This window comes from Peromyscus leucopus, chromosome 23, assembly GCF_004664715.2.
Source record: "Peromyscus leucopus breed LL Stock chromosome 23, UCI_PerLeu_2.1, whole genome shotgun sequence".
In the NCBI taxonomy this organism is placed as follows: domain Eukaryota; kingdom Metazoa; phylum Chordata; class Mammalia; order Rodentia; family Cricetidae; genus Peromyscus; species Peromyscus leucopus.
The window spans coordinates 21,180,235-21,207,682 of record NC_051082.1 but is presented as its reverse complement, the minus strand read 5'-3'; the positions used below and the strand labels follow the sequence as shown (position 1 = coordinate 21,207,682).

General features: G+C 48.3%; 2 protein-coding genes across 3 annotated transcripts; one reads left to right on the top strand and one right to left on the bottom strand.

Moving 5' to 3' along the window:
- Nucleotides 1-7,555: 7,555 nt before the first annotated feature.
- On the bottom strand, nucleotides 7,556-8,176 carry LOC114693710 (protein FAM136A-like). The gene has a single exon (XM_028870221.1). The coding sequence runs from the start codon at nucleotides 8,115-8,117 to the stop codon at nucleotides 7,683-7,685; it is 435 nt and encodes a 144-aa protein (XP_028726054.1). The 5' UTR covers nucleotides 8,118-8,176; the 3' UTR covers nucleotides 7,556-7,682.
- A 1,900-nt stretch (nucleotides 8,177-10,076) lies between these two features.
- Gusb (glucuronidase beta) lies at nucleotides 10,077-26,812 on the top strand. Of its 2 annotated transcripts, none has more exons than XM_028870164.2 (12): nucleotides 10,077-10,483; nucleotides 12,542-12,727; nucleotides 12,927-13,108; nucleotides 13,561-13,703; nucleotides 14,135-14,322; nucleotides 15,031-15,174; nucleotides 15,373-15,551; nucleotides 15,637-15,783; nucleotides 18,369-18,453; nucleotides 20,832-21,008; nucleotides 24,057-24,192; nucleotides 24,681-25,023. In XM_028870164.2, the coding sequence occupies exons 1-12, from the start codon at nucleotides 10,274-10,276 to the stop codon at nucleotides 24,851-24,853; spliced, it is 1,950 nt and encodes a 649-aa protein (XP_028725997.1). In that variant the 5' UTR covers nucleotides 10,077-10,273; the 3' UTR covers nucleotides 24,854-25,023. The 2 variants fall into 2 exon arrangements, with proteins under 2 accessions (XP_028725997.1, XP_028725999.1); XM_028870166.2 differs by lacking the exon at nucleotides 24,681-25,023 and adding an exon at nucleotides 26,396-26,812 and having other exon boundaries at nucleotides 10,215-10,483.
- Nucleotides 26,813-27,448: the final 636 nt, after the last annotated feature.

Here is a 27,448-nt window from a genome sequence, read left to right as displayed (position 1 = left end):
CCCCTGCCACAATGTAACAATGTAAAGAGATCTCTATTAAGAGATGCGCTTGCCGGGCGGTGGTGGCGCACGCCTTTAATCCCAGCACTCGGGAGGCAGAGGCAGGCGGATCTCTGTGAGTTCGAGGCCAGCCTGGGCTACCGAGTGAGTTCCAGGAAAGGCGCAAAGCTACACAAAGAAACCCTGTCTCGAAAAACCAAAAAAAAAAAAAAAAGAGATGCGCTCAACTGTGACTGGGATAATAGCAAGTGTTCCAGGAAAGACCACTGTAACCTTTGTGCAACTCTCACTCCTACCCTGATACCCCCCTTGAGGTTTCGGGAAGAATGTGCATGGGAATGTGATTGTACCCACCCTGTGATCAGGCCATGATCTTGTGAAATTAGCCTCTAGACATAAATCAATCGAAACGAAATTGTATGGGAATTGTAATCTTGTGGCTTTTGTGGGTTTTTCCTTTAAAATTACCTATGTGGCTGTAGTAGGATGCGACTCTTGCTCTCAGGACAAGAGTAGCCTGACTGTACAGCCGCATCAATAAACCTCTTGCTGTTTGCATCAACTGGACTGGAGTCTGGGTTCTTGGGGTGCCCACCGGAGAAAGTAGTAGTACCCTGGGTCTGAGGTTTATCATCAGAATGGCTATGATCAAAAACACTGATGACAGTCTATGCTGGAGAGGATGTGGAGTAAGGGGAAGACTCCTCCACTGTTGGTGTGAGTGCAAACTTGTACAACCACTGTGGAAATCAGTATGGTGGTTTCTTGGAAAATTGGGAATCAATCTACCTCAAGACCCAGCCATACCACTCTTGGGCATATATCCAAGGAATGCTCAATCATACCACAAAAAAACATGCTCAACTATGTTCATAGCAGCATTGTTTGTAATAGGCAGAACCTGGAAACAACCTAGATGCCTGTCAACTGAAGACTGGATTAAGAAAATGTGGTACATATACACAATGTAGTACTCTTCAGCAGAGAAAAACAATGACATCATGAAATTTGCAGGCAAATGGATGGAACTAGAAAATACCATCCTGAGTAATATAACTGAGACTCAGAAGGACAAACATGGTATGTACTCATTCATAAGTGGATGCTAGATATAAAGCAGAGGACAATCAGACTACAACCCACAGATCCAGGAAGGCTATCTACCAGGGAGGACCCTGTGGCCTATAGTAAGTTCTGGTTTTGCCCAGTCACTGGGCAAACATTTAGTGAAACATTTCACTATTAGTATAATAATTTGTACCATATCAAGCTGATAAAAGAATATGCTGGCTGTACTTTTGGGAGAGGAGGCTAAAATCTTCTTACATTATGGATTAGCCTATAGAAAAATGGCTGCCTTAAATCAAGCAGTGAGGGGGAAGATAAATAGGAATCTCACTTGCATAACTTAAGTAAATCATAGCTCTCAGAACAGATGAAGATAGATCTCTTCTGTATCCCAGAATCTAATCAATATTTATATGTATAATTCAGCTATCATTTGGCTTAAAAGGGCTTATTGGGAAATGTTACCATTTTTACTATTTTCTACAGAGAAAATATTTTCCAGTTTTAAATAATTCTGGACTTTAGAATTATAACCTGTTCTTATATTAAAAAAACATTGAAGTGTAAAATGCTGAAGGACCACTGAATTTGATGTTGTATTTACGTATCTATATCTGCATAAAATAATGATTATAAATGTTTGTTTAAAAGGGTGAACTGAAAATATGAAAATAACAAGAAGTTGTAGATTTTCAACACTGTACACAAACTCCTTTGTTACAAATAAATACTTAGGCTTCTAAAAAAAAAGAATTAGCCACCGCTTAAGGCCCGTCTTCCTCCCAGGCTGTCGATGGCAGTTTTCTAGGACTCTTACCACAACTCCATTTTCAAAGAAAGGACACCTACTCGACTTCTTGTGCAAGCCGGCAGCTCCTCCGGGTTTCCTCTTATCAGATTACAATTCCACCCCACCCACGGCATCTTCAGAGGCACCCTACAATCTCAGCAAGTCAAAGATGAGCAAGGGGCAAAGGTTTCTTAACACTTTGGGGTGTAACTTGAAAGCCATCAAAATGATCTACACAGCAAATGCTAAGACCATTAATCACAATTTTCTCTCGAGGAGTCTACACCCACCCTTGAGCATGCCCTGCTGCTCTCCTTACAAAGCACATGCCCACCGGTGCTCACAGGTGTGTCTTGCTTGCCTCTCTGTACTTAAGCCTGTATCAGAACGTATTTGGGGGACCAAGTGTGTGGTGGTGCATCCCATTAGCCCCAATACTCGGGAGGCAGAGACCAGGCGGATCTCTGTGAGATCGAGTCCAGCCTGGTCTGTAGAGTGAGTTCCAGGACAGCCAGGGCTATACAGAGAAACCCTGTCTCAAAAAAAAAAAAACAAAAAAAAACCCAACAATATTTCAATTTTTAAAAATAAAAAAATGGATAAAAAAACAAACAAAAATGTTTGTCTCTAACACAGGCTGGAGGGGACCTGAAATCCTAGTTAAATTTTCATGTGATGTGCTCTGTTCTTTGCTTTCTAAATCATTAGATAGCACAGGCACAATGGGGAAGACATTAGACTTCTTTTTCCCTTGTTATTACTAAACTAAACAATAATCCATTTTCCTTTTACCAACTTCTATTTCACTATTTCTTTGAAATACAGGGAAACTGAGGCAGTAGGTTAATGAACCAGAAACATAAACAAAAGCCTGTTGCGATTGCTCTTGCCTGTATTCCCTATACTTAAAAGGCTGAGGCAGGAGGATCACTGTGTGAGGCTAGCCCAGTCTACATAGTCCCCCAAGACCACACACAATTAGGCCGTAAGTACACACAAATTGCCTGGTCAGAACCGATGGAAACGCAGCTCAAGACTGTTTTCCAAGGGAGTTAGCCTGCTGTCTTTTCATTTTGTTGATTTTCCAAATAAAGAACTATATTTTGTTACTTATTTTTAAATTTTTTGGGGGAAGTGTTTCAAGACAGAGTTTCTCTGTGTAGCCCTGACTGTCCTGCAACTAGTTTTCTATAGACCAGGCTGGCCTCGAACTTACAGAAATCTACCTGCCTCTGCCTTCTGAGTATTAGAATTCAAGGTGTGCTCTACCAATGCCTGGCACACTTATTTTTAGTTAAAAGCATTGTTTATGTGTATGGGGCATTTTGCCTGCCTGTAGGTCTATGGGCCACATGCATGTCAGGTGCCCACAGAGGCCAGAAGAGGGTGTCAGATCCCCTGGAACTGGAGTCACAGACAATTGTGACCCTCTACGTATTTGAACCTGAGTCAGCTGAATCTGTGCCCTCAACTGCCTTAAACCAGAATATTGGAACACGGGTCTGTATCCCAATACTCCAGAGAAGGAAACAGGAAGAATGGGAGTTCAAGGTCATCTTGGCCTCATGCACTTCCTGGCCAATCTGGGCTACGTGAGAACCTGTCTCAAAATAACAATAAAAACGGCCGCCAGCCAGAGGTGGTGGTGCACACCATTAATCCCAGCACTCGGGATGCAGAGGCAGGTGGAACTCTGAGTTCCAGGCTAGCCAGGGCTACAAAGTGAAAACCTGTCTCAAAATAAAATAAAATAAAATGTTCTCCAAAGGCTCAGTTGCCCAGTGGGTGGGTTTTAGAAAGATGACTGGACCTCGGCAGTGGATTAGCCTATTCACGACTGACACAGATTGAACCATAATGAGGCAAGATCTAGGTAGAAGCATGTCACTGGGGTATTCCTTTGAAGGTTCTATCTTATCCCCAGACCTTCTCCCCCACCCCCCCCCACCCCCCGCTTCCTGATTGCTGTGAGGTGAGTTGCTTTCCTCTGTCACGATCCTCTGCTTTCCAATAGGTGTGTCCTGAGCCAGGCAGGTCATATGACCACAGACAGCTATCCAAAACCATTGCAAGAGACATTTAGCGCTCTTTAAATTATTTGCTCCTTTTTGGGGGGTCACAGTTATGAAGAATCGCCTCAAGGGAAAGTTAACCAATGCCTAAGAGGACGCAGGAGGGACCAGGCCTGGAGTGACAAGGCCACTGCCGGGACATGAATTCTGAGATGGTGGGAACCTGCAGGCGCCAAGGATCTAAACGCCTCAGTGAAATTACGTACAAGGAGCAGGAGAATGACCTGGATCAAGGGACATATGGCAAGAGTAAAGATGTCTTAACTGAGTTGAGTGTGGTGATACACACCTGTAACCTTAGCATTGGGAAAGCTGAGGCAGGAGGATCACCAGCAGTTCAAGGCCAGCCTGGGGGAAGAAGGGAGGGAGAGAGAGAGGGGGTAGTTGAGTTTAGGAGAGTTTACTCATTGGGATAAGGAGAAAGGCTTCCAGTAGCGGGGGAACGGAAGGCCCAGAATGAAATCAATTCAGTTAAGCACAGGTAATGTTCATATGGTGCTAATTGGGATTCCAATGTGAGAAAATACAAATTTAGTTATGATAATAGTCAGTTCAGGTTTTTCAAAACAGCCTTCATATTTTTGTTTTTGTTTTCTGAGACAGGGTTTCTCTGTGTAGTTTTGGTGCCTGTCCTGGATCTTGCTCTGTAGACCAGGCTGGCCTCGAACTCACAGAGATCTGCCTGCCTCTGCCTCTTGAGTGCTGGATTAAAGGCGTGTGCCACTGCCGCCCAGCACAATAAGGAGACTGGACTGGGGAGATGGCTCAGTTGGTAAGGCTGTTGCCGGGCAAGCATGAGGACCTGAGTTTGAATCCCCAGCACCCACATAAAAAGCCAGGCACAATGCACCTATAATCCCTTGAGCTGGGGAGGCAGAGAAAGGTGAGTCTTTGCAGCTCTCTGGTCAGCCAGCTTCATGGGGTCAGTGAGCTCGGTCTCAAAACATAACGCCGAGGAGGGCTACTGAGATGGCTTAGTAGATAAAGGTGTCTGCCACCAAGTCTGATGGCTTGAGTTCAATCCCTGGGAACTACAGGGTAGAGAGAAAAAGCCAACTCCAGCAAGCTGTTATATGACTTTCCACACATGCATGGGTGCATGCAAATAAATATATAAATGGAAAAAATTAAAATAGAACAAGGCGGATGGAACTGCAGAACGGCTCAGTGTATAAGAGCACTGGCTGCTCTTTTCAGAGGACCTGGGTTCCGTTCTCAGCATCCACATGTTGACAACTATCTGTAACTCTGGCGCCCTCTTCTGGTCTCCATGAGTACTTCACACACCTGGTATACATACATTGCAGCCGGCAAAACATCCATACACATTTTACTTATATATATATAGTAATTACATATATATTATATATGTGTAACACACACACACACACACACACACACACACACACACACACACACGACAGTTTTGCTATGTAGCCCAAGCTGACTGGCTCTCTTTATCCTTCTGCCTCAACATCCTGAGAGCTGGATCACAGGTGTGAACAACCACGTCCAATTCTAGGGAAGTTTTTTTGTTGCTGCTGCTATTTTTAGAGCTTATTTAGTTTATGTTCTGTGTATGGTTGTTTTATCAGCATGCATGTCTGCGCACCCCACGGGTGCAGTGGCTGCTGAGGCTAAAAGAGGTCAGCAGATCCCCTGGGACTGGGGTTAAAAATGGTTGTGAGCTGCCATGTGGGTGCGGGGAATCAAACCCCGTCCTCTGGAAGAGCAGCCAGTGCTCTTAACCACTGAGCCATCTCTCCAGCCTTCCCCAGTAAATAAATAAATCTAAAAAAATAAAGTCAAATAAGGTAGAAGGTGATTGACCTCTGACCTCCACATCGCATGCTCCTGCATACATACACATTAAGGGCATAAGAAACCTAAGTACACAAACATAAACAAGTGGATTAGAAACTAGAGTAGTTGTGTTTGGCAAGGTCTCCCCGGCTTAAGAACCGCTCCTACCTGCTCAGCTACGCCCCCAACTCACTAACCACTACACTGACAATTGTAAGGAAAATACAGGAATTTTGTAACAAAAAAAAAAAAAATTGGGAGTGCTGGCAGGGTGGTTGGGAAAGCATCCATTGTGCTGAAGTTGGCAGGTTTTCATTACGCTTTAAGGAACTCCCTTTCAGCTCAGTCCGAAAGTCCTAAGGCACATCTTGGGGTGGGTGTATCTGAAGCCCAGTTCAAAGACTGATGTTGAAACCTAATCATATTCACCTCCATTTTAAGAACTGGGAACTAGCCGGGCAGTGGTGGCATACGCCTGTTGTTTGAATATAGATGGTCTTTTAATAAAAAAAAAGAAAAGAAAAGAAAAAACCAGAGCTAGGCATCAGGGTGAAAATTGAAAGATCAGAGAAGCAGAACAGACAGTTACTAGTTCTTTTTTTTTTTTTTTTTTTTTTTTTGGAGACCATGAAACTTTATTTAAAAACAAAACCACTTGCAAAATGTATCACAGGCTCGACAGCAAACTGACAAGAATTATCACTGTTTCAAGTAATTAATTGGTATAAATACAGCATAGTGCTTATCCAAAAGATAAGGTGCCACGTTGGGGCAGCAACACGGCTCTGCAAAGCCCCAGGCATTTGGTGAGGTGTGCCTGTCTAGCTCTACAGTGGTCCCCGCTTTCCTTGGCCCAAGCTGCTTACTCTTAGGCTTCCTTGTGCTAGAGGATTACCTCTACAGGGCTCTGTGAGTTCAAGGGCCCGAGGGAGTAATATCGGGTTTGGATTCTGTCAAATTCAGGTTTTCCCAAACCTAGTACTTCTCAACAGTTCCTATTTGACTGTTTATTCTCAGCTACTGGTATGTGACTGACAATCACACTCCCTTGCTCTTCATGGGGATGTGTCACTTTGCCCCAGAAGTCAGGGAAGGAAGCTGTTTCCCACGCACAGTATGATACTGCCCTGCTTCTTCAGGGGCTTCCAGAATGACAGGATTTGAAGAAATAGACTTTCCCATCTTGATGGCCAAAACTTACAAGGAACCTTTAGAAGCTATTCAAACTTCTCTCCCTCCTGTATCTATCTTAAATCCACTTTGTGCCCTTGCATGTAAGACAAACCGAAAGGTTCTAGAAGGAAACCTTTTCCTCCCTCTAAATGACTAGCCGACTGAGTGTTCTTTCAGAGCACATGCGCTTGTGTGGTAAACAGGAGCTTGGCAGAGACACACTTGAGACACACTTCTCAAACTTTACCAGCAGGTTGAAGAAAGCTGCCAGCTCGATGTCTCTGTAGTGAGAATCTGAGCCCTCGGTATAAGGGCAATCTCTCCGGCCAGAACAAGCACTGGCCCGCGACAATTTAGGCCTAGAATTCTCCCCCTGTGCTATCTGTGATCCAAACTTTAGCACCAGCTGCTGCTGCTTCTTCTTCTTCTTCTTCTTCTTCTTCTTCTTCTTCTTCTTCTTCTTCTTCTTCTTCTTCTTCTTCTTCTTCTTTTTGGTTTTTCGAGACAGGGTTTCTCTGTGTAGCTTTGCGCCTCTCCTGGAACTCACTTGGTAGCCCAGGCTGGCCTCAAACTCACAGAGATCCGCCTGCCTCTGCCTCCCGAGTGCTGGGATTAAAGGCGTGTGCCACCACTGCCCGGCAATGCACCAGCTTCTTTCCACTTCACCTTCTAAGATCCAGATGCAAAGGAACTGGTGTCCAGAGGTGAGTGGCATTTGCCTGGAACTTGCTGTGTCCTGGGTTTTCCTCATTCATCAACACTGCTTGTAAACATTGCTAAACTTCCATTCTTCCTTTTAAATAGCATGCCCTCAGCCCCACGGTCACTGGCAAACCATTTTCTTTCCCGATGGATGACAGAGACGCCTTCATCTTTTTGGCTATTGTTGGGATGAGGTGCATGTGGTCGTCCACACACTTGGCCACACAGCTGTCCAGCTGCCGCTTCACCTGCAGCTCCTTGTTTCCTGTGTCTATCGAGTCTTTGGCTTTGGCTTTGCAACGCATGGTGCGCCCGGCCAGGCGGTCCTGGAACCTTTCCAGCTCACTGGTCCCCAAGGCCTGAGCTTGAGCCAAAGGCGCATGGCAGCGCTCGAGGCATTGGTGCCCCGGCTGCATAGATGCCTGGTTGTCCTCACAGCAGTTGGCGCTACGCCGGAACACGAGGCCCTGCATCTTCCGGATGGTCTCTTTCTCTACGCTTTTCACCATGGCGTCCACAGTCTGCTGCACCCGGAGTTGCTGCACTCCGCCATGGCCACCCTGAGCTGCGCCGCCAGTTACTACTTCTTACCTCTGAAACCCTCAGCTCTAAAGAGAGCGAGTTCCGCCGGGTGGTGGTGGCACACGCCTTTAATCCCAGCACTCGGAAGGCAGAGCCAGGCGGATCTCTGTGAGTTCGAGGACAACCTGGTCTACAGAGCGGGCGCAAAGCTACACAGAGAAACCCTGTCGAGAGAGAGAGAGAGAGAGAGAGAGAGAGAGAGAGAGAGAGAGAGAGAGAGAGAGAGAGAGAGAGAGAGAGAGAGAGAGAGAGAGAGAGAGAGGTTGAGAGAGGGAGGGGGGGAACTTGCCACAAAACAATCTTTCTTGCCTACAGGTCAATTTGATGGATGCGTCTTCCCAGAAGACTCTAGCTTGTCTCAAGTCAACAAAAATCCAACCGTAAAGAGACAGAGGACACTCCTGATGTCCTCCTCTGGCTTTGCAGATGTATGTAAGCATATCTATGCACACACATAAAATACATTTTAAAAAGCATAAAAAAAGAAAAAATTCATCTATAAGAGCACATAGATACTCCTTTCACCCCTTTGCTTTTTAAAAATTAATTAATGGCTTGGTCAATTATAATTATTTTGTAATGCATTTTTCATTAGGAAAATTCAAAAAATATGGGTAGCAAAATGACTGCAATCATATAATTTTTTTGGTATATTTGTATATACTATAAAAAATTGTTTTGTTGTTTGGTTGCTTCTTGAGACAGGGTCCCATGGTACCCAGGTTGGCCTAGAACCTGCTTTGTAGCCAAGGTGGATTTGGAATTCTGTGTAATCCTCCAGATTGCTGGTGCCTGCGAGGCAAAAAGGGAACTTTAGGTTTCCGGGCAGAATTGGAGTATCCACACCGAAGTTCAAGACGCTTGTAGAACTGACACCATCGGGCATGAAAGAAATGTCTCCTGCGCCTGTGCTTTGTCATTGAGTGAAAGGTGTAGGTTGCGATGGGTGGTCCGCAGGTCACATGACCTGCAGAAGCTGTTCCCCTCTCACCCCGGTCCTCAGTGGTCTTCATACCGCCCCACCCCCATCCACACTCCAGTAGCTAACAGATTTTCAAGTCCTCAGATTTCTCACGTGGGCGAATGAATAATACATCTAAGCAGGTATTGATGGCCACACAACTTATATCCCCCCCTCCTCGCCCACCCCTTCCCTGCCTTCTGCCTGGGCATCAGGAGAGCTAGGCTGCAAGGTTGTGCGGTGAGACCACCCCCTTCCTCAGGGACCTACAAGAAGGGACTCTCATTTCTGGCACTGGGACCTGCACTCTCTTGGGAGCCCCTACCTCGGGAGGTTGTCTATGTGTTGTTCCCAGGCCTTAAGACACCCCTTTCATAAACTCCTAATCCCCAACAATCCTTTTTTTTTTTTTTTTTTTTTTTTTAAAGAACTGAGGACCAAACCCAGGGCCTTGCGCTTGCTAGGCAAGCGCTCTACCACTGAGCTAAATCCCCAACCTAAAGGATGTTTTATTTACTTTTATTTCATTATTTATCTGTCTATCTATCTATCTATCTATCTATCTATCTATCATCTATCTATCTGGTTTTTTGAGACAGGGTTTCTCTGTGTAGTTTTGGTGCCTGTCCTGGATCTTGCTTTGTAGCCCAGGCTGGCCTCGAACTCTGCCCTAACAATCCTTCTACGTGTCTCCCTTGAGCCCTTCATCCGGGCCCTTTCACAGGAGTGGTGAAGAAATGCTGGGGACCAGGACTTCAAGGGGTCTCCCAGACCTTAGCCTAGTGGTCCTGGGAGGCACAGCCCCAGGGAGTGGGGGGCTGTCAATGACTGTGAGACTGGCGGGGACCTCTGGCCTTCCCAGGGGAGGACGACTCGGGACTTCATGCCTTTGGGGCTAGAAGGAATATGAGAGTTTTTTCTCTCTCTCTCTCCGCAGATCCTAGCCCGGGGACCTCTGGATGGCCCTGCCCCAGCCTCCGGACAGGCACGGACTTGCCCTCAACCAAGTTGGCGCCGGCGGCTTCACGCGGGACCATGTGACCCTCCCAGACCCCGCCCCCGCCCTCTCCGGGAAGGCCCGGCTAAAAGCCCAGCCGCTGGGCGGTGGGCAGCCAGGCCAGCATGTCCCCAAAGCTGAGCGCGTGCTGGGTGGCGCTGGGTCCGCTGCTGTGCAGCTGGGCGCTGGCGCTGCAGGGTGGGATGCTCTTCCCCCAGGAGAGCCCGTCTCGGGAGCTCAAGGCGCTGGACGGACTGTGGCGCTTCCGCGCCGACTTCTCCGACAACCGGCTGCAGGGATTCGAACAGCAGTGGTACCGGCAGCCGCTGCGGGAGGTGCGCGCTCCCGGGGTGGGGTGGGGAGGAACCCCAGGTCTGGAAGTTTCTGGAAGCCAGGGGATGGGTGGAGGGGTGCCTGTACCTGGAGATCCCCTTCCCTTGCGCGGGTCTAGAAGAGGTTAATAGGGGTTTGCAGGCTGGAGTGGGGAGCGGCCGGAGCAGGAAGTGGGGGGACCTTGCATGCTGGAGAACCACTTGAACTCCAGGGCTTCTGCCAGGCAAGCGCTGCCCCAGGCAATGGATTTTTTTTTTAACTTTTTATTTTATTTCAAAGTGCTGGGAGGTTGAACCCAGGACCCTGTGCGTGCACGTCACTGCTGAGCCTTTTGTTTTTGTTTTGAAACTGTCTCATTCTGTAACCCAGGCTGGCCTGGATATCCCGGTGAATTTTTTTTTTTTTTTTCGAGACAGGGTTTCTCTGTGTAGTTTTGGAGCCTGTCCTGGCTCACTCTGTAGACCAGGCTGGCCTCGAACTCACAGAGATCCGCCTGGCTCTGCCTCCCAAGTGCTGGGATTAAAGGCGTGCGCCACCGCCCTCCCGACCCCCCCCCCCCCCAACCTCTTGCTCCAGTTCTCCCAACCGTTAGAGCGAATGTTTGTGCACATTGCCTCCTGCATGCTCGCTCACATTTAGCGAGCAGCAGAACCCTAGGAGTGTACAGAGGGGATGCTGCCCACCACAAAGATTTCGGGGGGGGGAGTAGAGGAGGGGACCATGCGGGGTTCGGCTCAACCAAGAGAAGGGCCTTGGGGTTGCAAGATTCAGATAGAGGACAGGAGTTTGCACACAGCTAGCAGAGGTCTCCATCTCTGCTCTCCCTTCCTAACTGGGCAGGGTTGGTGCAGGAGCAGGGAGAAGAAAACCTGTGTGCTCACAGCCTCCACCTCTCCCGGATTCATTCATTCAGTCATCCCTCACTCCCTCTTCCCCTCTTTGGCTCTCTCCTCCACTTCCCGGTCTTTCTCCTTTTTTTTTTCCTTTTTTTCAGAGCTGAGAACCGAACCCAGGGCCTCGCTAGCAAGCGCTCTACTACTGAGCTAAATCCCCCAACCCCGGCTCCCTTCTTTGTTTAACATTTATAACATCCATTTGTGTGTGCATGAGTGTGGGCACCCGTGTGCCACCCAGTGCATGTGGAGGTCAGAGGGCACCTCGCTGGTCACTCCTCGGTCCCAGGGATCTAACTCGGGTCATCAGGCTTGGTGACTAGGTAGCGCCTTAAACCCAGAGTCATCTCAGCAGCCGTGTGTGTGTGTGTGTGTGTGTGTGTGTGTGTGTGTGTGTGTGTGTAAGAGAGCGAGAGAGACAGACACATGGACGGACGGACGGACAGACAGCTCCTCACTCGGGCCCACTCTGGCCTCCACCCCTTCACCTCACAGGTGCCAGGGTTACAAGCGATGGGCCACCGCATCTGGTCTAGCCGCTCAGCTTTCACCCCGCACCGCCCAGCATTCAGCCCAAGAGGAAGTGAGGAGGAGACAGCGCCTCACATGCCTTCTCCGTTTCCTCAGCTCGGGGGCCCCTGGGCCCTGCTGTTGGCCTTCCCCCTGTGGCAGTGGCCATCAGCCTCTTTGTCAGGCTCTGGTTCTTCCTGTCTTAGGCGGGCTGGGCTGTGGCCCTTGGCTCACCCTTTCCATGGGAATCTCGATCCTGGTGCCATCTGTCCTGGGGAAGAATTGGGTTTCAACGGTCTTTTGTACCAACTGCCCAAGCAGCCAGTGTTTCCCGAGTCCCTCCTCTGTGTCCCTGCGCTTCTGTGAGGTGCTGGGGGTGGGGGTGGGGTGCAGGCAGGAAGCACAGCCCTGATTCTCGCCCTTTAGATAGCGTCTCATGTATCCTCAGATACGCTGTGAAGCAGAGGACTTAGCCAGGGTATGACCTTGAACTCTGGTCTTCCTGGCTGCACCTCCCAGGTGCTGGGATTACTGGTGCACACCCCCATTGGTTCACGCCATGCTGGAGTTGGAACCAGAGGTCCCATGCATGGTAGGCCAGCATGCTACCAGCCGAGCTACATCCCCAGCCCGTGACTCCAGCTCTTCTTTCCCCAGTCGGGCCCAACCTTGGACATGCCGGTCCCTTCCAGCTTCAATGACATCACCCAAGAGGCGCGGCTTCGGAACTTTATTGGCTGGGTGTGGTATGAACGGGAGGCGATCCTGCCACAGCGATGGACCCAAGACCCCGAAATGAGAGTGGTGCTGAGGATCAACAGTGCCCATTACTATGCTGTTGTGGTCAGTGGAGGGAGAGGCTGGCCCCGGGGGAAAGCAGTCTAGGCTGTTGAGCAGGGGTCTGTGCCACGGGTCGGAGAAAGGGTGGCTTCGTGGGCTCCGTTAGAACACCATTCTTCCATCAGGCTTATGGCAGGGCCCGCTTCTGGAAGGGGGTTCCCCTTGGCCCGTTGCCCTCCGCTCATATTTCCTGTGTCTGCAGTGGGTGAATGGGATTCACGTGGTGGAACATGAGGGGGGTCACCTCCCCTTCGAAGCTGACATCAGCAAGCTGGTCCAGACTGGGCCGCTGACCACCTGCCGGATCACCATCGCCATCAACAACACCCTGACTCCTCAGACTCTGCCACCGGGGTCCATCGTCTACAAGGCCGATACCTCCATGTGAGCAGCATCCTCCCTCTTCCCTCCCCTCCCCTGTCCAGTGAATTTCCACACAGGGAGAGTGACTTTAGCCCCGGATCTGGGGAGACCAGGGGACACATGCTAGTTAAACCTGAAAGGAGGCAGAGGGCCGGGCAGATGGCTCAGTGGGTAAAATACTCACTGTGTAAGCATGAAGTCATGAATTTGAAGTCCAGGCTCCCATGTAAGGATGGATGTGATAGGCTGGATCTGTAATCCTAGCGTTCTTGAGTGCTACTGTGTCGGGGTAAGAGGTGGAGACGGGATTCCTGGAAGTTCTCGCGCCAGCTAGAACAAGGGACCCTGTCTGGAGGTAGAAGGCAAGAACCAGTACCCAAGGTTGTCCTATGATCACACACACACACACACACATGCACGATTTAAAAAAAAAAAAAAAAGACACGGGAACAATCGACCCTTGTTTTTCCTAGGTATCCCAAGGGTTACTTTGTCCAGGACACAAGCTTCGACTTCTTCAACTATGCGGGACTGCATCGGTCCGTGGTCCTCTACACCACCCCCACCACCTACATCGACGATATCACCGTGACCACTGGTGTGGAGCAAGACATCGGTGAGGGCTCCTGGCGGGAGGTTCTGTGCTAGGCTGGGCCCGGGTTAATCTCAGTTCCCAAGAGGAAATAATCCCGAAGGCAGAAGGCTTGGGGCGTCTTGTAACTGTCACCTGCCTGATCACCCTCAGAAGACAAGACCCAGACTGTCCGAGCCGACAAGGGCTTCTGAACTCACCCATCTGGTGGACCTCACTTTGCGAGGAAGTGAGGGCCAGTGGGAAGTGGGGTCTTGTCTGAAGTACATAGCTCAAGATATTGAGTCACATGGCTCTTCCCCTATTGTCCCACCCCCAATCTCTCCTCCCTGAACAATAAGCTGAAAAAAACATCAAGCAGCTGTTTGCTAGGGTCTTGGAGCCTGAGAGGACTTCCCAGAGTGCTATGATAAAGTCCTCTGTCTGTTTCTGTCCCCATCTCTCGTTTCCCACAGGGCTGGTGAACTACTGGATTTCCGTCCACGGCAACGATCATTTTGAGCTAGAAGTGCGTCTTTTGGATGAGGATGGCAAAGTCGTGGCCCAGGAAACGGGGCACCAGGGTCAACTTAAGGTGCCCGGTGCCAACCTCTGGTGGCCTTACCTGATGCATGAGCATCCAGCCTACCTGTACTCCTTGGAGGTAATGGGGAACCTGAGCTGGTGCTAAGGAAGGTCCTCTGCTGCCACCTGGTGACTGTGTCTCAGCAGGCATTCCAGGACAGGTGGCTCGGCGGGCACCGTCCTAGATTCCTGCTTTTCTGTCCCTTGGTGGAAAAGTCCTGAGAGTATGTTCTTCCTAAAGACAGACTGTAATTTTGGCATCTCCGCTGAAGCCTTGTGAGATACACAGGTCCTTTTTAGTCAGGCCCAGGGGTATGGGATAATACGATCAAGTAAGTATAGAAGTTGATGTCAGCCTGGTCTACCTAGTGAATTCCAGGACAGTCAGAGCTACAAAAACAAATAAAAAACCCCAGCTAGCTAGGCATGGGGGTGCACACCTGCAATCTTAGCACTTGGGAGGTATAGGCAGGAGAATCAGGAGTTCAAGGTCATCCTTAGCTACAAGTGAGTTTGAGGCCAGCCTAGGATACATGAGATCTGACTTAAAAAGAAAAGCTGGGCGGCGGCGGTGTACCTCAGCACTCAGGAGGCAGAGGCAGGCAGATCTCTGAGTTTGAGGCCAGCCTGGTCTACAGAGCAAGATCCAGGACAGCCATGGCTACACAGAGAAACCCTGTCTTGGAAGGAAAAAAAAAAAAAAAAAAAAAAAAGCTCCTTCCTGTTGGGTGACATGGACGGGGCTCAGTCTACCTGGGTGCTCTTGCCTGGCACATTGGTCTCCTAGGTGAGGATGACGACAGCTGGGCCCATGTCTGACTTCTACACCCTCCCTGTTGGGATTCGAACAGTGGCTGTCACCGAGAGCAAGTTCCTCATAAACGGGAAGCCCTTCTATTTCCACGGCGTCAACAAGCACGAGGACTCGGATGTGAGTTGTGGCTGTGGTATCCCCTGGTCTCTCCTTCGCCTTCCTCTGAGTGCTCTGAAGATGCCATCGTGGGCTGGGGTTTGTGAATCGAGCCTAGATGGAGGGAGGGGGTGACTCTCTAGGGGCTGGGGCTTCAGAAGAAAGTGGGTGTTCTCCAGCGACAAGGGCAGAGGTCCACACGGTCCTGCTGTCCCCTAGATCCGAGGGAAGGGCTTCGACTGGCCACTGCTGATAAAGGATTTCAACCTGCTCTACTGGCTGGGTGCCAACTCCTTCCGTACCAGCCACTACCCCTACTCGGAGGAGGTTCTTCAGCTCTGCGATCGCTATGGAATTGTGGTCATCGACGAGTGCCCTGGTGTGGGCATCGTACTGCCGTGAGTGCCCTCGCCGCCCGCGATGCCCAGCTTGCCCAGCTCTTCTCAAGAGCCTTTGGTGACCCTTTCCTTCCTGGCTCCGCAGCCAGAGTTTTGGCAACGAGTCTCTCCGGCACCACCTCGAGGTGATGGAGGAGCTGGTGCGCAGGGACAAAAATCACCCTGCGGTCGTGATGTGGTCTGTGGCCAATGAGCCGTCTTCTGCTCTGAAACCTGCTGCTTATTACTTCAAGTGAGTACTACCCTTCCTCCCCTGGGCTGAGTCAGACTTGGTGGCCTTTAGCTCTTTGGCCTGCCTCAACCTCTATAGGCAGCCAGGAGCGTGGAAGTCAGCCTTGAGGGGGTGGACGTATGCTCTGAATGTCACTGTTCCCTCCTGGTCCATCACTTCTGGGAACCCAAATCAGCCCACCCAAAAGGTGGTTTTTCCACCCATTGAGATCCTCCTAGTCATACCTGAGTTCCCTTTGATGCATAGAACTTCAGATTTTTATATCACATTATCTGTCTGTCTATCTGTCTGTCTATCTGTCTATCTATCTAAGGCAGGGTCTTGCTATGTATCCCTGGCTGGCCTCAAACTGGCACTGATCCTCGACCCTGCCTTCTGAGTGCTGGGATTACAGGCATGATCCACCAAGCCTGACAATTTTTTGGTTTTAGATTTCTTTTTAATTCGTTTATTTCTGTATGTGCTGTAGCATACACGGGGAGGCCAGACGACAGCTCGTAGGAATTGGTTCTCTCTTTCCATCCTGGAAGTCCCGGGGCTTGAACTCCAGTCACTGGGCATGGCAATAGGTGCTTTTAATCACTGAGTCATTCTCCAGACCCTTGTCAGATTTTTTTAAATAGTGTAGGCCGACCTCAGATTTGTTACGTAGCCTTCTGTCTCTACTTCCTTCTTGGGACAAGGATTACAGGTGTGCTCCATCACACCTGGCATTCATTCACTCATTCATTCTAGACAGAAACATATGTGAAAACCCTAGAAAACCACTTTGTGATGTTTTGGGTTCATATCTATCTATCTATCTATCTATCTATCTATCTATCTATCTATCTATTTATTTATTTTCCGGAACTGAGGACTGAACCCAGGGCCTTGTGCTTGCTAGGCAAGCGCTCTACCATTGAGCTAAATCCCCAACCCCTGGGTTCATATTTATAAAACCAGTTTACACAGCCATGTGAATATGAATGGGATTTTAAATTGTTTTGTGTGTCTGGGTATTTTGCCTGCATGTATGTGTGCTTGCTGCCTTCAAGGCCAGAAGGCATCAGATCCCTAATAATAACTGGAGTTACAAGCTGGTGTAAGCCACCATGTGGGTGCTAGGATTTGAACCCCAGTCCCCTGGAAGACAGCAACCACTGGGCTCGCTCTCCAGCACCATAAAAGGGGATTTTTTTTTAATGACACCGAAAGATGTTAAATGTACTTTCTAATGTGGGGATCCAATCCAGGGCCTTATCTATGCCTGCTAGGCGAGTGCTCTACCATTGAGCTCTATCTCCAGGCCCATTCCTTTATCTGTCATGAGAACTGTCACTTAGTCTTTAGGGTGAATTATACTGCTCGTCACAGAGAGGCAATGGTAGCTTCTGATGCTGCATCCCAGTTCCACAGTAATTTGAGCTCCTCTGAGCATGTAGTATGTATGAGTACGTATGCCGGGCCAATGACAGCTCTCGACACTCAAAGCCCTTTAGAGCTCATGGTGTACAGGGGGCTTTGGGACCAGGGTTGGGTAGATAGGACTTTTGTCTTGAAGGGGAAGCATGTAGCTTCCTGAGGCTCGCAGACTTTTTCAGGAGGTGATGAGGGAGATGCATGGGTTAGGGGGCAGCATGGATGAGGCCAAGACTGGCTAGGCTGGAGTAGCCCAGACTGGCTCTGCTGGTTTGGAGCTGTCTGAGAAAGTGAGTTCAGAACCTAAGTCCAAGGGGCAACACATAGCCCTCATACAAGAAAAGTAATGCTCAAAAAGATGTAGAGATGGCTCAGAGGTTAAGAGCACTGGCTGCTCTTCCAGAGGTCCTGAATTCAATTCTCAGCAACCACATGGTGGCTCACAACCACCTGTAACGAGGTCTGGCGCCCTCTTCTGGCCAGCAGGCATACATGCAGGCAGAATACTATATACATAATAAATGAATAAACCTTTAAAAAATTGCTTTAAAAAAAAAAAGATGGGCTGGAGAGATGGCTCAGAGGTTAAGAGCACTGGCTGTTCTTCCAGAGGTCCTGAGTTCAACTCCCAGCAACCACATGGTGGCTCACAACCATCTGTAATGAGATCTGGCTCCCTCTTCTGGCCTGAAGGGATATACACAAGCAGAACACTGTATACATAATAATTAATTCAATTATTACATAATTTAAGGAAATTTATACATAATAAATTAATTTAAAAAAAAGATGTAAAAGAAAAAAAAGTCTTCAATGGTGAATGATAGTGATCTGTGCTGTGGAGGTCAGGAATAGGTCCCAGGTACCAAACCCTAACCCCAGACTAGTCGTTCCGTTCAGTTCTCTCCTCTCCATCCCTCATGAGTCAGTGGAATGAACTCAGCACGACTGTCATTACTTTGAATTTAAATCAGCCCCCCGCCCCTGCCTCACAGGGTGCTACACCCCCCTTCATTTCTGCTGCCTCTGGACATTTCAGTTTGTCCTCACCTCTGCTCTCATGGCTCCGTGCAGCCATGGCCTTAGCTGGGAGCCACCACTGATGGGGGAGCGGGGAAGGAAAGGGAGAGAGAGATGCTTGAGAGCCCCTCCCCACCTGACTCCCTTCTGCCTTCCACGGACAGGACGCTGATCTCCCACACCAAAGCCCTGGATCCCACCCGTCCTGTGACCTTTGTGACCAAGACCAAATACGATGCAGACCTGGGGGTGAGCCTGGGGGCGAGCCTGGGGGCTGGGTGGTCCCCACACTGCCTCTGCTTGCCTATGCTTGGCCTTTAGTCTTGTGCTTGCTCACATGAACCAGCAGTGGCCCGTCCGGTCATTTTCACGAGTGGTTAAAATGACTAACTTCCTGCTTATCCCCTAGGCAGTGTGGCTTCTAACCCCAAGAAGGCTGGGCTATAGTCAGGACAATGTACCTGTTTCATTGTAGCCTTGAGCTTTTCTAGAGATGATTTTTATTAGCATCATATATATACATATATATGTATATATGTACATATATATGTATATATATATTATATATATAATAGCTTTATTTGACTATATTTTCCTATGTATAGCGTATTTTGATCATAGTCATACTCCCTTGCCCATCTCATACTCCTGCTTTTCCCAACGTGTCTCCCTTCGACTTTCATGGTTTTTGTTGGCTTTGTTTGTTTTTAGACAGGAGCCCACTATGTAGCCTGTAGCCTAAGCTGGCCTAGAACTCAAAAATCCTCTTGAGCTCTAGGATTATAGGGTGAGCCATCATGCTGGACAGACTCAGCCTCCCCACCCCCCATTTTTTCCCCCCGTAAATTGTATGCCTTCAGTGCGTATTAGCAGGCAGGCATGGTACTGGAGCAGTGGCTGAGAGCTCACATCTTGAGACACGACCACATCTGCATTCTGTTCTGACCTTGAAGAGGCCCCTCAGTGTGAGAGGCCACCTCAGTTGGCTACTCTTGTCCCGGGCCCAGTATGTGGACATGATCTGTGTAAACAGCTAACTTCTCTTAGTATCATGACTATGGGCATTTGGAAGTGATTCAGCCACTCGGAATGAAACTTAAAAACCCACCCCCAATGACACACCTCCCCACAAGGCCACACCTCCTTATCCTTCCCAAACTGTTCCACCAACTGTAGACCAAGAATTCCGACATATGAGCCCATGGGAGCTGTTCTCATTCAAACCACCACAGTATGAGCTCCTAGCCAGAGCCATCTCTTCAGCATCTACCTCCCCCTCTTATTTTTTGAGACAGGGTCTTGTTAAGACAGTCCTCATGGATAAGAAAGCCTCATCAGAGGACTGGAGCGATGGTTTATTGGTTAAGAGCACTTGTTGCTCTTACAGAGGACCAGAGTTAGGTTCCCAGTATCCACATAGTGTTGGCTCATAACCATCTTGTTCCAGGGGATCTGACACCTCCTGATGCATATACAAATATAGAGGGAAAACACTCATTTATAAATTAAATATCTAAAAATAGTTAACAACAACAGAAGTCTTATTAGTCCTGGCTTCTCTCTATCTCTAGAGTCCACCCTTCAAAAAAACAGATTTTGCACTGAGGCCCAGGGAGGCCCAGGTGGGCCATTCCAATGCTTGCCCTATCTTCTGTGAGGACGGGGAAGGCTTTGCTGGGTGCCCTGTGCCTAGCCTCTTTACCTGGAGTGTGCTTTATGAAGTGACACTATATGACCCCTCACAGCTTCCTGCAGCTTGCACCTTCTCACCACCACAGCCGGAAAAGGGTCTGAGGTCCCTTGGGAAAGACCTCATCATTCCAAGGGTAGCTTTGGAGCTGAGCAGAGCTAGAAAGAGACGTGCCTGTGTGACGCGGGAGGCTAGCCAGCTAGACGCACAACTCTTTCCTGTTGGTTAGACGCATTCCTATCCCTGCTCAGTGGACACCTCACACTGCCTAGGAAGAAATCTAGCCAGTCTATGACTCACAGCAATTGTGCCTTCCCAGTTGTGGATCAGAGGAGACCCTGTGAGGGGCTGGTGACGTGTCTCGGTGGTATAGCCTATGCTTAGCACATACAAGCCCTTGGATTGCCTCCCCAGCACCTCCCCTTACCAAAAAATGAGCAGGAGGTGTAGCTTAATTGATAAAGTGTTTGCCTTGAATTTCTGAAACACTGCCAGCAAGGCAAAAAACTAAGTATAAGTACACCTGTGACCCCAGCACTTGGGAGGTGAAGGCAGGCGGATGTCAGTTCAAGGTCAGCCTTGGCTATATAGGGAGCTTGAAGCCAGCTTGAGCTACGTATGTCTGTCTGAAGAACTGAACTGTGAGGAGAAAAAACATCCGCTCTTCAGGTTGGGTCCTATCTCCAGGCACGGCCACAGGAGACCAGCGACAGGAATAGGAAGGAGTGAAGTCCCACAAGGTCAGGAACTGATGGCAGCCTGCTGTGCTCCCAGCCATGACCCAGTTGGGAGCCTCTGCCTAGCCCCACTTGGGTCTGTTCTTGGCTTTCTTTTCTACATGTTGGGTGGGGTAGCCTAGTCATCTGCTTTCTCTTCTGACCTTGAAGAAGAGGTCCTCAGTGTCGGGGGTAAACTCACTTTACCACTCTTGTCTTAGGCCCCCTACGTGGACGTGATCTGTGTGAACAGCTACTTCTCCTGGTATCATGACTATGGGCATCTGGAGGTCATTCAGCCACAGCTCAAGAGCCAATTTGAGAACTGGTATAAGACTCACCAAAAGCCGATTATCCAGAGTGAATATGGAGCCGACACAATCGCAGGGTTTCACGAGGTAAACAGTGTAGAATGTTTTTTGTTTTGTTTTGTTTGTTTTCTTCAAGACAGGGTTTCTCTGTAGTTTTGGTGCCTGTCCTGGATCTCACTCTATAGACCAGGCTAGCCTCGAACTCACAGACATCCGCCTGACTCTGCCTCCCAAGTGCTGGGATTAAAGGCCACTGCCCAGCAGTGTAGATTGTCTTATTGTCACTTACCACAGTGGTGACACTACTTGTCTCTCTGGGCTTTCCCTGCCCTCAGTTGGACCAGTGACCCAGCCTTAGCGCTCAGGTACCTCCCCAACCCTACACACACTGTGGCCCCTGCATACAGGCCTCCCTCTGCTCGGCTTGTGTGGGTCCCGGAGGCAGCCTCACTTTTGTCGTCCCCCCCCACCCCCCCCCCCGCCACAATCTGCTATCCACATTGTTTTTTTGTTTTTTCTAAAGAAGGTCTTTGTTTGATGCCCAGGCTGGCCTCAAACTCACAATCTCCCTTATCCTTTTGAGTGCTGGGATGACAGGTGTGTGCCTCCACACCTGGCCCAATTCTTTTTTTTTTTTTTTTAAGGTTTTTCAAGACAGGGTTTCTCTGTGTAGCCATGGCTGTCCTGGATCTCACTCTGTAGACCAGGCTGGCCTCGAACTCACAGAGATCTGCCTGTCTTTGCCTCTCAAGTGTTGGGATTAAAGGCTCCAATAATGACTTTAAAATTCTCAGCCTGTGGGCTGGAGAGATGGCTCAGTGGTTAAGAGCATTTGCTGCCCTTCCAGAGGACCTGTTTGGTTCCCAGCACCCACATCAGGTAGTTTACAAGTGCCTGTAACTCCAGTTCTAGAGGATCTGGTAGCCTCTTTAGGCCTCCACATGAACCTGCGTGCCTACCTGCAGTGTACAGACACAACATAAAAAATGAACAAATCTTTTCTAAATGGTAATTTTCAGACTGGGCAGTGGTGACACACACCTTTAATCCCACCATTCAGAAGGCAGAGGCAGGTGGATCACTATGAGTTTGAGGCCAGCCTGGTCTACAGAGTGAGTTTCAGGACAGGTGCAAAGCTACACAGAGAAACCCTGTCTTGAAAAACCAAAAAAAAAAAAAAAAAACCAGTCCAGCACGCATAAAGCTCCACATTCTACCCCTGCACCAGACAGAGCTGGTGTGGTAATGCACGTCTGTAATACTTGCACTGGGAAGTGGGGGCAAAAGAATCTGAAGTTCAGGGTCATCCTTGCCTACATAAGGAGTGTGAGGCTAGTTTAGGATACAGAAAACCTGTCTCAGAAAAACAAACATTCTCCTGTCGAGACCGGTGTTGATGGCAACTAGCCACGTAACAGCTACTGAGATTGAGATGTGGGTAGTAGACTACGTTGGCTTGGTGTTATCCTAATTTAAATGGCCACACGTGGCTGGAATTGCTGTATTAGCATGGGTGTGTTTCCATTAAAAGTCATGGTGGGCAAGGTGGCCCAAGTCTGTTCTACCACTTGAGTGAAGGCAGAAGGAGTTCAAGGCTAGCCTCAGCTATATATTGAGTTGCAGGCCAGCCTGGGCTACATGAGATGACTCAGATAAAGTGCTTGCTACACAAGCGTGATGACCAGAGTTCAAATCCAAGGAACCCACATAATGCCAGGTGTGGTGGCACACATCTGTCATCCCAGTTCTCCTATTGCAAGCGGGGACTCAGAAACAGGAGAACTCACTAGCTATCAGGCCAGCTACCTGGTATATACAGTGGAGAACAAGAGCCCTTGTCTCAAACAAGGTGGAAGGCGAGGACTGGCCTCTATATGCATGCACCCATGCACATACACGTACATATACCTACATCATATACAAGATTTAACAATTTTTTTTTATGATTTCTCCTTATTTTTTATGTGCACTGGTGTTTTGCTTGCATGTATGTCTGTGAGGATATCAGATCTCTGAAACTGGAGTTACAGACAGTTGTGAGCTGCCAAGTGGTTGCTGGGAATTGAACCAGGATCCTCTGAAAGAGCAGCCAGTGCTCTTAACCTCTGAGCCATCTCTCCAGCTCCATATACAAGATTTAATTTTTTTTTAATTATGTGTATATCTGTGTGTCAGGGTACCCACTGAGGCCAGAGGTGTCAGAGTCCCCTGGAGCTGGAGTCACAGGTGATTGTCAGCCACCTGATACAGGAGTGGGGAACCAAACTTGGGTCCCTCTGCAGTAACAGCACACTCTTAACCACCAGGACATCTCTCTAGCCTCTTATACATATACTTTAAAATAACAACAACAAAGGTCAGTCCCACACGAAGGAGTTGCTAAGGCAGGGTGACTGCATGTTAGAGGGTAGTCTAGGCCCCAGCCAGGCTGTGTGGTAAGGCCCAACCTTGAAAACAAAACCCACAACAAACTTTTTCAGAGTTGAGGTAAACGTACTTTTTACTTCCGAAGTCCTTTAGCTTAAAGAACAGCTAGAGACGGGGACTGTGGATGTGGCTTCATCAGGGAAAGCGCTTGTTCTGTCAATGTAAGGACAAAATTCAGATCCCCACCATCCAGGCATGCTCCAGGCTGGCGTGGCAGGCTTCCGGTAACCCTGGTACTCCAGTGGTGGAGATGAGATCCCCAGAGCAAGATGCCTAACCGGACTGCCTGGAATGCAAGAGACCCTGACTCGATTATTTAAGATAGAATACAATGAAGGATCACCTGCCATCCAACACATGCAACTTGGAGAGAATGAATACAAACTGCTCAGGTAACCTGAGCAGTCAGGGTAGTAACAGCCCAGATGCTTGGGAAGCTGAGGCAGGGTAGCAAGCTCAAGGCCAGCCTGAGCAGTTTAGAGATTCCCTGTCTCAAAATTGGATTGTTTTGTTTTTGTGAGTCAGGGTTTCTCTGTGTAGTCTTACTTGCCCTGGAACTTGATCTGTAGACCAGGCTAGCCTTGAACTCAGAGATCCACGTAACTCTGCCTCCCGATTGCTAGGATTAAAGGTGTGCGCCACGGTCACCTGGCTGAATCTCTAACACTTCAGTCGCAACTCTGACATTCCCTTTGCCTTGAATCCCAGGATCCACCTCTCATGTTCAGTGAGGAGTACCAGAAAGCTCTCCTGGAGAATTATCATTCGGTTTTCGATCAGAAACGAAAGGAATATGTGATCGGAGAACTCATCTGGAATTTTGCTGACTTTATGACCAACCAGAGTGAGTGTCTGTTAGGCTTATGGATTTTTTTCAGGTTGGCTTTTCCAGTTCTGGGCTTTTGTAAGAATACTGGAAACGGGGAGATGGCTTAGGTAGTATTTGCTTTGGTCTACTTTACAACAGTTAAAATTGGGTCAGTTTACACCCCCTAACTTTTGATAGGGTCTCATTATGCAAGCCTGGCTGGCCTGTAGACCAGGCTGACCTGGCACTCAGTGATCCAGACTACCTCTGCCTCCTGGGTGCTAGGATTAAAGGTGTGCTCCTCCATAGTATTTTAAACTTTACTTTACTACATTTTTATTTGGTGTGTGGGAGAGTGGGGTGTGTGCATGCCATAACACATAGGTAAAGGTTAGACAGCTTTGGGAAGTCTGCTTGCTCCTTCCACTGTGAGGGTGCCTGTGACTGAACTTGGGGTGATTTGGTTTAACAGCAAGTTCCTTTACTTTGTGAGCCATCTTATCAGCCCCCCTTGTTTTTTAAAGCACCACTTAGAGTAATTGGGAACAAGAAAGGGATCTTCACTCGTCAGAGACGTCCCAAAAGTGCGGCATTTATTTTGCGAGACAGATACTGGAGGATTGCCAACGAAACCAGGCAGCATCACCATTCAGTGCCAAGAACCCAGTGTTTGGGAAGCAGACCATTCACATTCTAAAGCTAGAACTACCTCACTGCAGACGCGACCTCTGATGAAATGAAAGATGTTCTCAACAGGGCAGGTGTCCCCAGACAGTTCCTGACACCAGAGTTTTTTGACTTCGGATTTTGTGATCTGCTAGAAGGGGACATAAAAAGTGACAATAAAGTTTTTCTTGTATGAGAATAGTGACTTGCTATGAATATCTGAGCTTAAGATCAGTAACACGTCATGCTGAGAAGTGTTTGAGGTCATTTCTGCCTTCTCAGTCTTTGGCCTAGCTTTGTGCACTCTTGAAAACCCGTGTGTGGACACTCACACTTCCTTAAGGGATACTGGTGAAGGGCTGGAGAAATGGCTCAGAGGTTAAGAGCACTGACTGCTCTTCTAGAGATTCCAAGTTCAAGTCCCAGCACCCACTTGGCCAACTGCCATCAGAATCTCCATTTCCCAGGTGATACCAATGTCCTCATTTGGCCTCTGCAGGTACCACATGCACGTGGTGTACAGACAGACACACATGTGGGGAAAATAGCCATACATGTAAAATAAATATAAATTAAAATTTTGTTTTATTTATTATTAGTTTTTCAAGACAGGGTTTTTCTGTGTAGCCCTTGCTGTTCTGGAACTCACTCTGTAGACCAGGCTGGCCTCGAACTCAATAGAGATCCTCCTGCCTCTACTTCCTGAGTGCTGGGATCAAAGGTGTATGCTACCACCCACCCAGATGACAGACTGCTCACTGCCCCAAGACATACACACACTTGGGCATCAAAACTGGCTAATCTTTACCCAGTAAGAGTCTCAGCTGGGCAGTGGTAGCACAGCACTCCAGTAATCCCAGCACTCAGGAGGCAGAGGCAGGAGGATCTCTGTGAATTCGAGGCCAGCATGGTCTACAAAGAGAGTCCCAGGACAGTCAAGGCTGTCTGGAAAAACAAAAAAACGAGTGAAAGACTCATTCATTAAACCCCACAGAGGAGCTGGGTGTAGTGGTACATGGCACATGACTTTAATCCCACACTTGGGAGGCAGAGGCAGGCAGAGCTGTCTCAAAACAAACCCCTACAGATTAGCCACAGACCCATGGGGATTCACATACAGAGAAGTCCTATATAGTGCAGCGGCTGACAGACCACTTTCCATGGTTGAGATGACAAGTATAAGGTTTGAATACCGAGTCTCTGAATTGTGAACTCCCAACTGCAGTCTAGTCTTTGGGTTTATAAGCATGCTTGTGGAGGCCAGAGAACCAGCTCAACAGCTATCCACCTTGGTTTTTGAGGCAGGGCTTCAGATTAGGGGAGAATTCATCCAGTTTAGGCTGGCCGGCCAGCAAGCCCAGGGCTCTGCCTGTCTCTACTTTCCCAGTGTTGAAATTATAAGCACTCTATCAGTCCCAGACTAGCTCTTATGCATGAGCTCTGAGGATTGAACTCAGGGCCCTTATGCGTGTATCACAAGCACTTCTATAGTTCAAACTTGACAGGATAGTTCTGTGTAAAAGCCTAATGGTTCTCAGCAATGCCACTGACTAGGACCTGCCTCTTTCAACAGGGCCTATATAAACTAGTGTTCTGTGGCTTGTACCTCCAGAGTGATGACCTGTTGTCTGGCTAAGTCTTTCCCTGGGGATTTGTCCCTGGATCCCTGGTCCAGACACTCCATTGAAGCAAGTGTATATACAGCCGGGTATTCTTCTGAAGATCAACACTGGTGTGGGGATGATGTCCTGAAAAGGGCTTCTGAGCTGTCCAGTCAGGTGGAAGACAAGGAGCCATGTGCCGTGCTGGAGACAGTGGGTCAGGTGCATGCCTCTATACACATCCCTTTCCAGTCTTCCTTCCCTAGACCCATTGAAAAGGAGAGAGCACCTCCTCCTGCTAGCTTGAGATAATTTAAAACAGACTCTTGGGGGACCCTAGGATGACTGTGGCTTACAATAAGTTTTGGTTTTACTCAACTACTGGGCAAGTCTCAATCAAACATTTCACTCTTAGGATAAGAATTTATACTGTATCAAGCTGATAATAGAAAAATAAATAAATTTTAAAAAATTTAAAAAAAAAATAAAACACTGTTATTCGTTCAAGTGGGAAGGGATTTTAAGAGAGCTGTACTTCATGTCACCATGGACCTCTTAAAAATTCAAAATAATCTAGTTTTGTGTCTCAGCTTATTATACATTTTATTAATATTTTAATAATTTACTTTGTGTATGAGTGTTTGGGTACCATGTGCATGCCTGGCCTGGTGCTGGTGGAAGCCAGAATACATCAGATCCCCTGGAACTGGAGTTATAGGTAGTTGTGAGCCACCATGTGGATGCTGGGAATTGAACCCCAGTCCTTTGGAAGAATAGCTAATGCTATTAACCAATGAGCCATCTCTCCAGTCAGCCCCTAGTTTAAATAAAGTTTCTTAGTTGACAATATCCTAAATGGAAGATATGCAAATGTTTTACAAATTAGAGGTGAGGTATAATTCATAAGTCCAAAAATGGTCTTTTTGCTTTGTTTTTTGAAACAGGATCTCATGTATTCCAGGCTAGTCTCTCTTTCTTGGTTTTTTTTTTTTTTTTTTTTTTTTTTTTGGTTTTTCGAGACAGGG